General features: G+C 41.2%; 1 protein-coding gene across 2 annotated transcripts; it reads left to right on the top strand.

Moving 5' to 3' along the window:
• The first annotated feature begins 2,637 nt into the window (after positions 1-2,637).
• Positions 2,638-8,719, top strand: LOC135257225 (protein yippee-like 5). 2 transcript variants are annotated; one of them, XM_064339736.1, is made up of 3 exons: positions 2,638-2,949; positions 6,087-6,252; positions 6,835-8,719. In XM_064339736.1, exons 2-3 carry the CDS (start codon positions 6,112-6,114, stop codon positions 7,057-7,059), a joined length of 366 nt encoding a protein of 121 aa, XP_064195806.1. In that variant the 5' UTR covers positions 2,638-2,949; positions 6,087-6,111; the 3' UTR covers positions 7,060-8,719. The 2 variants fall into 2 exon arrangements, with proteins under 2 accessions (XP_064195806.1, XP_064195805.1); XM_064339735.1 differs by having other exon boundaries at positions 2,643-2,882.
• The last annotated feature ends 1,802 nt before the right edge of the window (positions 8,720-10,521 follow it).

Here is a 10,521-nt window from a genome sequence, read left to right as displayed (position 1 = left end):
GTAGGCTCCTAAACGTTTTTGGAAGGTTTGTAAGTTTTTCTTACCATGTTTCTAGATTGAATTCGGGTTGCATGGATACAATTGTTTTTGTAATGATTCAAAATGTTATTGCAAATATTTCAGCACAATTGATGAGTTTACTGTGCTTAACGTTTGTGGAGATAGTGGACTATTAGTGCTTTCAGCATTTTTTCCCCCAAATAGTTCCAAAGACGAATTTAAGAGGTCGAGGAATTATAATTACGTAGTCGTATCTAAAGGTAGCCTAAACCATAGTTCTGAGATCGTAAGCCTCAATGCATTCGCATAGTGGATCTTTTGGCACTGTTTTATAATGGATTTCTCAATTTATTCTTCATAGCTGAAGGGACCTGGGGTCAAGTCCAAAACAATACTGAAAACCTAATAAAAGTGTGTTTATTATTGGAGATATTAAAGCATTAGGAACATTTCAGTAAAGATTGACCCTTTTTCAAATTCACTTACATTGCACCCGTTTTATCAACTTCAGAAACAAAACACTATCATAGCAAAGATTATATGACTAATGTAGTATGCATCAAATACATGCATTAAAACAGTGGTAAGAGATCTCATAGAGCTGCTAATTAGTAGAATTAGGTGTGTCAGATTAGGGTTGAAATGAAAACCTACAGGACAGTCGATCTCCAGGCCAGGGTTGGTTACCCCTGCATCAAATGGTATCCATCCATGTTAAATGTGTGCAGGTTGGACATGGGTAAGTTTGTTGCCCCTGGGTCAGCGAAAGTGCATATTGGCACTAGCTGAGGCCCATTATAAAATATTCTGAAAGTAACAGTATAGAGGAAGAGCAAACCTAAAAACACAGGCTTACACAATATAAGAATAATCTTGATGGAAAACATCTAAATAGAAAGCATCAAATTTTGTGTTCATTCCACTGCATAGAGGCTGCAGTGTTCTCTTGCTAAAGGCAAATGACAAAATAATACATTCATCTGCCTTGTTCAGAATTTAATAAGCAGTTCCTCTTCAATAGCTTATCTTAGAATTAAATACACCTAGGTAAAGGATGGAAAGTGTGGTTGGATGTTCAAAGTGCTTGTCAGTCGGCCTTGTAAACAAATTTGTGTGTGCATAATATGTCCATTCAAAATGTTAGGCTTTGTTTTCTAATGTCACTTTTTTGCAAATAAGTTTTTACATTAGTTTTTTAAATCACTAGCATAAATAATTATTTATATAAATAATTAGCACAAAATTATTGTGCTTTTTATATTTCTTTTATAATATTTATCAGATATATATTATCTTTGAAGCTCACACAATGGTTAGCTGAGGTTGTCTGTGACTTCAACGCTTTGTCTTTTCCCCATAAAACTGGTGATTTGATGAGCCTATTTGTCTAATTAGGGACTCAAAGCCACTCCATTGGGCCATCCAGGTGTGGTGTGAGGTTGCTGATTGGAAGAAAGCACCCTTGTAGATAGAGAAAGAAAGAGAAAACAAGGGAGAGAGTACAGATGGAGAGAGAAGAGAGAGGAAACAGAGGGATGAGAGAGTGTCAGCAGCACTGTCTGTATTATCTTCACGTTATTTTGGGGACTAGAGAAATTCCAAAGATAGGCTATCTGTGGTAAAGCAGCAATCATTTTTAGTGGGGCTTTATAAATGTTACAGAGAGACTATAGTTTTCCAATAAAGTTCAGTTTGTGTGCTAGTTTCCCACTGGAATTTACGCAGAGACCTGAGAGCCATTCATGTCTAAGGAGCGATCATTATGTTGAGGCCATTAACAAAGCAAGGATCGATGGGATACAGAATTTGTGTGTACAGTGGCTTTTTCCACAGACACTGTCCTAAAGTAATAAATCACTGCTAGTTATAGACTTCTGAGAGGTTCAACCTTGGTTGCAAACCCTCATAAGGTGGACTGGAGATATGTCTGATCACATGCAATATCAGAAGAACCAGATAAGTAGCAGGGTTTTGATTACCCAAGAGTGTGTTATCTATCAGTCTTCAAGGACATGCACTGCTGATGACCTTTTGTGGCGAAGCGCCAAAGTGCCATATACAGTGCAGTCCGTAAGTACTTGGACAGTGACACAATTTTTGTTGTTTTTGAAAAAATGTTTTTCAAAGAGGATTGTACGAGGACAGAGTGTGGGCTCCCTCTTGTGGTAAGTGCCATTCCTGTCAAGCTGCTCCGCATTTGGCTTGGTTGTTCAGATACTAAAACCTAAGAATTTAAGACTTAATTTTTTTACACGTTTGGTGCCTTGTGTGTGGTGCTTTTTGTGATTTCAATTAACATTGATTGTTCTTCTGTCCCCTTGTGCCCAAACTGACAGATAGGCAATATTGATTGCCCCAGGCAGGACAAATTGTGGCAAAACAAACAAACAAAATGATCTGTACAGAGGGGGCCTGAAGGACTGCTATAGCATTGCTATATCATAAGCTTGCCATGCTACAGAACACAACACAATTATGTGTAACTATTAAAATGGGAAGCACAAGACTCTTCTCTACTTTTGAACTCGGATAACAGAGTGATAGTGCATAGAGTCTAACATGAATTGTATGCATTAAATTCACAGCTGACGAATCTTCAAAATCCTTCGTTCCTTTTCGATCAGCTGATCAAAGAGGCGGGGCTACGTCATCATACCGGATGTTGATACAGGCTGCTGCGGGAACAGCTGAGGCAGAAAACAACGGATCAAGCTCGACTTGGCTGCTTTAACAGACAAAAGAGAGAAGGGGACAAGAAAGGAAGGAAAAACAAAGGAAATAAGATCGAGAAACTAAATTGGCTAATTCTACGCAGGAAAATAACTATTTTAATGTGAAGTGAGGGCATAGAAGCCCTAGACACAGAAGACAGACGGAGAGAGGTGAGAGACTCGAGTTGTGTGTCAACAAATGGCTACGACGCTGCCACCAATCCAACCAAGTTTTGCGGTAAAAAAAAAAAAAGAAAAAGCTCTGGGGCTGGTTGAATATGTGCCTTGTGGGGAGCTGGGTAATGTCAGGCAATTACATTTGTCGAGGATTTTACTTTGTGTTGCGCAAAAATACAGTTATTTCTAATGTTCTGTTCCCATTCTGTCTGTTGGTTCTGTTTTTCAAAAACCCGTCTTCCTTGTTTGTCTGACAACACCGTACAAAGGTGACATCTAACCCTTTTAACTTAAAAAACAGAGCCCAAGGTACTTAAATGGTTTGCTAGAATAGCTTACTGACTACTAAAGTAGTTACATAGAGAGTATTTCGTTTGCAAAATGCATATAGGTTAATATTGGACATCGTATGTCGATTTTTAGCTACCTGGCGAATTCACAAGAAATAAAGTAGTAGGCTGTTGAAGCAGACAATGGGCATATTAAGGACGACTTAAGCTGTATATTTGGGTAGCTGTATCGTAGCTATCCACTTTAGCTATTGGATTGCTTTCGTTTTTGCACTGACTTTCACCGCTTTGAAGGGAAACAAGACTGAGCCTTTTGCAACCGGGCGTTATAGATTGTCACTGTACGTCGATTTATTTGTATTACCTAGAATGGCATAACTTTTTTTTTAATTGAGTTGATCGCATATTACATTGGCTCGCTCCCGGTGAGTCTGATTTGTTTTGACTGCACGCTCCCCTGGCTATGTGAGGACAAGCTGATGTCTAGAAATCACTGCATTATACATTACGTTCACAATACAGTACTATGTTTGTGCCGTTATGGCGACTTCTCTTTGTTATCAATACGATTTGTGCCACATATCGCATTTTTACTGTCGCATCTTTCAACACTATTTTAGAGTTGATGCGTAGCTCAATGCCTTGGTCTCGCAGGAGGATTTGACGCAGCCGTGAACTCGAATGTCCTTGTGCAATGGCCACTGCTGTTGACACACAAAATAAGCTGCAGTCCCCTTCCGTGTTTTTTCATGTAAGAACAACAGGTCTTTGTTATTGGTATTTCTGTATTGTCGCTTTAAGTGCATCCTCGATTTAGGCTAATCATCGCAGAGATTATGGCTACTAGCCGTTTTGCCATTGGTGAGAACGCGTCTATTCTGTCAAATATGATTATATATATATTATTAATTTAAATAATTTGATTATAAATTATTGTATTTGCTTATCCATGTTGTATAAAAAAAATACACAAAAGTGCATTGCTACTGCTGACCTGAAATACAACACATTCATTTCCATATTGGTGTGTATGACCTGTGGCATACACACTCACTGCCTTGTCGCTATGATCTGTAACATTAGCGCACACACACGCAAATGCACACACTGCATTGCTGCATGTCTCTGTCTATCGGTCACACTCTGCTGACTTGCAGGGACACTGGGGGCCATCTACAGGCCGCACGTTGCCCATGCAGACTTTTCTGAACCCAGGCTGTTTTTGCTCTTAGCTATGCAAAGCCAGTGCCTTGTGATATATGGTCTGCAGTCCGAGTCCCAGAGGGAAGGACACTGATACTGACACTGACAGAAGCCATCTCAGAGAGCAGCAGAAGCAAGAATAGAGGCCACTCTTCATACGCTGTGCGTCACGATGTAAACACGGACGACAGAGAGGAAGGGGGTAGGAAGGTTAGTTTAGGTCATACTTTACTAACCCCAGTAGGGAAATTTGCTTGTCGCCTTGACCGTATCACATACAGAAACATAGTCGAGGAAATTACGCTTTAGCATTTCTCACTGGTTCCAACATGAAATGTCAATTCTAAACCTACAGAACACAAAAACACTGAATATGAAAATAACACTGTAGGAAACTCACTTAAATCTTTCAAGCACCGTAGTTACAGCTAAGTAAGTGAGTAATAAATGAATGCAGTAAATGCATCATGCTCCTGTTCACATTTCCAGTGAAGAGCAAGTGTCGAGTGCAATGTATGGATGACACTGTGATAACCAGCCAGCCACTGCAACCTGAAGCAGCACACACCATAATAATCCCTCTCTCCCCTGGCGTAGGGAAAAGGGTGTGGTACATTTGAGAAGATCCTCAGTTTGTGTTTGTTTTTGCACATCTGTTTCATATTTTAAACTAAATTCAATCTCAGTGTGGACAATCTTGGGTCTATAATGCATCATATTTTAGACCCTCTTTGTACAGAAACTGGGGAAGCAAATGAACTTCTCTTCCCATCTTACACTGTTTCTTTCCCTCTCTCTATATCTCGTACTCTCCTGGTTTTTCTTTTCTCACCCGCTTGCTATCTGGATTCAAGGTGAGGGTGAAACGATTACTGTAGCATCCTCGGTTGCTGACTGGCTCTGGTTCTGTTGTGGGTGTGGCTAATAAGCACACATTCCTTATGTACTCTACTCTCAAAGCAGCCTATGCTTGTAGTCTTGTTGTTATGGCCATTAGGTCCAGAAGTAAATAGCGTGTTCACATGGAATGGGGATGCTTAAAAAATAGCAAAATATGGATATTCTATTTTCCTTAATAATAATTCCCTAAGCAAATAATTTCCAGGATTTGCTGAGGTGACTTTGCTTCATTTTGGCTAGCAGACAAGTTAATGTTACTGGCATTAGCCTAGCTTTTCTCCCTTGGATTTTGCTAACCTTGGGTCAGTTTATTTGTTTAATTTGTCCTCTGTTCCTTTATAATGTTGCCCTGTTGTATTCTGGGGATGTAACATCTACATTTCCAGTGCTTTTCAAATCAATTTTAACATGAAAAATTTTATGGGAATTAGCATTTTTATGAAGTAATTAAAATGCATGTTATTCAATTGCATTATGCGAGTTTTTAGTCTTAAATGAGAGTCCAACTATTTGGAAATAAATTTAGGTCCATAATATGACATAATTAATGATAAATATAATTGGGAGAGAAAGTTAAGGAAACGTATATAATTTTTGATAAATGCTTTATCAGTTAGCGGCTTGAGGCGAGTTGGTAGTCCAGCATTGTCATGAATGGCTAGTATTTAAGTAGCCTAGGTCAATTTGAATAGCCTTCTTTGATTTTGAAATGAGCAAATGGCTGTCTGACTGCACTCCCATCATGCTCTGCTCTGAACAGTCGGCCAGTTAAATCTGCCTCACAGCTCGTCTCTGCATTCCGCAGGTCGGTCCCAGCTGACGCCGGCACCATGGGGCGGATTTTCCTGGACCACATCGGAGGGACGCGCCTCTTCTCCTGCGCCAACTGCGACACCATCCTCACCAACCGCTCGGAGCTCATCTCCACCCGCTTCACCGGAGCCACGGGCCGCGCCTTCCTCTTCAACAAGGCACGGCCCCGCCCGACGCGCTCGCGACGCACTGACCTTCGCTTTCAATCATACACACACACGCGCGCGCACACACACTCACACGCACATGTGCATACATACACACAAGCACAGACACACACTCACATACACACGCACGTACGTGCACATACACTGAAAACCTGTAATTCTTCTTTTTATCAAGTCACACCAGGCACGCACATGATAAGTCAGCAGTGCATCCATGTGAAATGGCACACAGGTCAACAGTAGGAGCACCCAGCTATCTTTCTGTAGTCCAGTGGTTCTCAGACTCAGTCCTTGGGGACCACTGTGTGTGCTGGTTTTCATTCCGACCTCAACTGCAATCCCAGAATTTTAACAAGCTGTTAATTTTTCAATTATGTGCTTTTCATGTTTTAGAGCTGGGGTCCCCAGTCTCATCCAGAAAGGGCCAGTGTGGGCGCACATGCCTGATTATACTGTACTAATCAACCACTAGAGTCTTTGCTAAGCAAAGCCCGTGGAACTGTACCTGTAAATTGGTTGGCTAAATTATAACAGTCTACGGCTTTGTAGCTTATGTTCTCCTGTCGCCCCCAGGTGGTGAACCTGCAGTACAGCGAGGTGCAGGACCGCGTGATGCTGACAGGCAGGCACATGGTGCGTGATGTCAGCTGTAAGAACTGCAACAGCAAGCTAGGCTGGATCTACGAGTTCGCCACCGAGGACAGCCAGCGCTACAAGGAGGGCCGCGTCATCCTGGAGAGGGCGCTGGTGAGGGAGAGCGAGGGCTTCGAGGAGCACGTCCCCTCCGATAACTCCTGAGTCCGCTCGGCCTCGCCCCCATGCCCGGCAGCCACAAGCACCGCCTCCCCCCTTCAGAGTCCAGAAAACTCATCTTCCCACACTCCCCTGCTGCCCCTCGCAGTGTTGCTTCTCGCTCACAGCCCCAACTTCCTGTCACACCAGAAAGTCCAATGGGTTAGCCTCCCAACCAGCTAAAACCTGGCCTATCATACCCACAATGGCACTCAACACACAACTACACACAAACCAAGATACACACATAGCATTACCTTTGTGCCCTTATAAATATATATACATTTACACCTGCACATACATACGTACATACATACATACATTTTAAGTATAAAAAGATAAGATTTCATGATATAAGGAGTTTAACGTTTCTATGATTATGAAATATGAAAATGTTGTGTGATTAACCGTGAACTGGAAAAAGGTGTGCGTGTATGTATATTCTCTTGCCTTTTTTTGACTGATTGTTTAGTTAAAAGTTGACCTTAATTTGAAATTTGGGGGGGGGGTGGGAGTTGGGTAGGGAGACAAAACTTGCTTTCAGATATTGTTTTGGCCCCAGAAGAAGTTCAAATGAAGACATTTATTTTTCTCTACTGGTTTTGTAATGGATGCATGCGATGGTTAGACTGCTTAATTTATAACAGTTTCAGCACAATTCTCATTCAGGAAAGTTTGCTTCCTGCCCTGATTCTTTCTCACGGGCACCCATTGACAGAGGCACACGCTGGACAGGAACACACAGGAACGCTGTGCATCGCACACAGGAAGTCATGCAGTCGCACACTGGACAACTACACGCACACGGACGCACTCTACACATACAGCAATCTGCTCCCGTGCGCTTGTGTTGATGTGCACACCCCCCACACTGGCTTGCAGAGACGGACTGTGTACGCAGCCTCATCCAGACCAAGGGAAGAGTTTGGAGGCTTGAGACATGTTGCCGTACACTGGACTGGATCTCGTGGGGACTTGCGTAGTCTGGGTAGCAGAGTAGAGGGGATGTATTTCAAAGTGCTGGGAGGCTCGTGGGGGCTTGGTCATTTATAACACAAGGTTCTGCTCACACACATGTATTTCTCTGGGGTGCTTTATGGGTTCTTTGTGTATGCAGGCTTGGAAGGGTTGTCCTGATCTGCTTTCACTGTTTGCTCTGTGAATTTACGCACTGGGGTAACGGAAACACTGCTCTTCTCCTGTGGTTGATGCTTATAGCCGCTCTCAGTTCAGGCTGTACAAGGTGTCCAGCTTGCCATAAAGAAACTGTGAGGAATCCGTGCTCCATGCTCACTCAACACACACTCCTTTACTCTCTACTGACAGGCCATGCAAGGGGATACTTTGGCTTCATTATATGAAAGAAAATATTGGGTAAACAGGACTGGGTCTGGTCCAGTCTGCAGTACACATAGCTGTCATACCACTGTGCAGACTACATTACCCATAATCACATTGTCCAAACATTTGTGCAGTTGGTAAAGTTAACAAAACCATACTTGTAATGTTACTATGTTCTTATAATTGTTGGTGTGTTTATTGTCCTTAATATTATTACTGTCATTCGTTTTTTCTTTATTTTGGGTAAAATTTAAACCAGGAATGTTTTTCTTTTGCAGAGTGTTCTTCTGTAGTGGTGATTTATCAATAAAATTAATCTTGCTTAGAGTCGGGCCTCACAGTTCCCTCATAGACAAGGCTAGCGGTCAAAGCCCACACCTCGTCCAAGACACAGGTGGGTGGACAGTGCAGCCATTGGTCTGATAAGAAACACTATGCTGGAGACCAGACGAGCAAGTGACTCGAGAACACAAGTCTTTTGCTTGGTGCACCTTTGAAACTGTAAAAAGCTGCATTGAAAGGTAGTGAGGTGATATGAAGTGGCTAACCAGCTCATTTTAGACCCCAGATGGTAAAATCTGGAAAGATCTTGAGACACTGAAGCCTAGAACACAAGGCTAATTGTTAGAAGACCAAAAGGAAATCCATTAGCGGGTGGTTTGCACTATTCCTGTTTTTTTGGAGGTACTTCTATATTAAGTATAATCAAGCTTGATTGACATCTGCTCTCCTCTTCCAAACTTGTAGTTGAATTCCTTCTTTGGATAATGTTAGCATCCCACTTGCTCATTGAAGCAGTTTCAGATGCTTTAGTTACTGATGTCAATTTGATGACATGGTTAATTGAACATACTAGTCTTCTGTGTCGTTATGTGCACCAGGCTATTAGCAAATTATCATGAACACAACTAGCATCAATGAATTGGTCACATCTTGACCTTCTGGGTATTGCGTGTCTTGCTTGCAATTTACAGAACAAAATGGCTGAAAATAAAAATCACCATATCAGAAAAATGATACTCGATAACACAACACAAGGAGCTACCTTATTGTTTTGTAAAGGATAAACTATACACTCATATGTCAGAACACTGACAGCATGTCGTGCACATGCTGTTTCTGTACTTCTTCCAACTCCCAACTTTCCTCCATTCAAAGCACAGAAGCTGTAGCGTTACCAGGGGGTGCTGTTGAGCCAGTGAACTGAAGTGTGCTAATTGTTTTCTGATACTAATAGCTGTCTTTTTGAAGACCTTGGCTTGGTCTGCTTCTAGCTTAATGGTATGCATCAGTTTAAGAGGAAATAGAGGTAATTATTTATTTATTTTCCTTTATTTTATGAGGGAAGTACCATTAAGATTTCCATCTCTCTTTCAAGGGACCCAGGCCAAAAGAAGCAACAAGCAGTTAATTTACACATAAAACACCATACAGAGAGGACGATCAATAAAACTACACATTATTTATTACTCAATTCAAGTAAAACAATTGCCAACATAATTTTGAAGGTTTGCAATAACCTATTAAAATAATCCAGGGGCATGACGTTGTCCAGTTTAATATCCTTCTGGAGCTGGTTCCAGGACCATGGGACTTAACTAAAAACCATCTTTCCAAATTCTGTGTAAGGGCAAGGTGCAGTAAAAAAGGCAAGCTTTGTGAATTCAAGTTATGAGAATTTGTGTTCCGTTTAAAAAATGGGAAGTTAAATAATTGACCAATAGGGACACTGACAGAGCCCATCACAAAATCACTATTACAATTAAAACAGAAATAACTTTTAAAAAATGAGATGCCTCTTAAGTGTTAAAATTCTGTGGTTATTGCTCTGTCATCACTCTTCATAGCCTGAATATTTCACAAGAAAACGTGGCTATTTCTTTCACTACAGTATTCAAAATTGGAGTGTACTTTTTCACCCACATAGACAAAATGGGGTTCACATAGTTGTCAGCACATTGACTGATTATGTTTGTTTGGTGAATTAGCATTTGATACAACAAGACACCATTATACCAAATTGTACCATTGTTGACTTTTGCATATTGGCTAAATTACACATGGTTCTTTTGGGAAAAATAAGGTGGCTTCTAAATGAGATCTTGGCTTCATTTTAGATATCTCTAT

This window comes from Anguilla rostrata, chromosome 6 (assembly GCF_018555375.3).
Source record: "Anguilla rostrata isolate EN2019 chromosome 6, ASM1855537v3, whole genome shotgun sequence".
NCBI lineage: Eukaryota > Metazoa > Chordata > Actinopteri > Anguilliformes > Anguillidae > Anguilla > Anguilla rostrata.
This window is presented reverse-complemented; position numbering and strand designations above follow the sequence as displayed.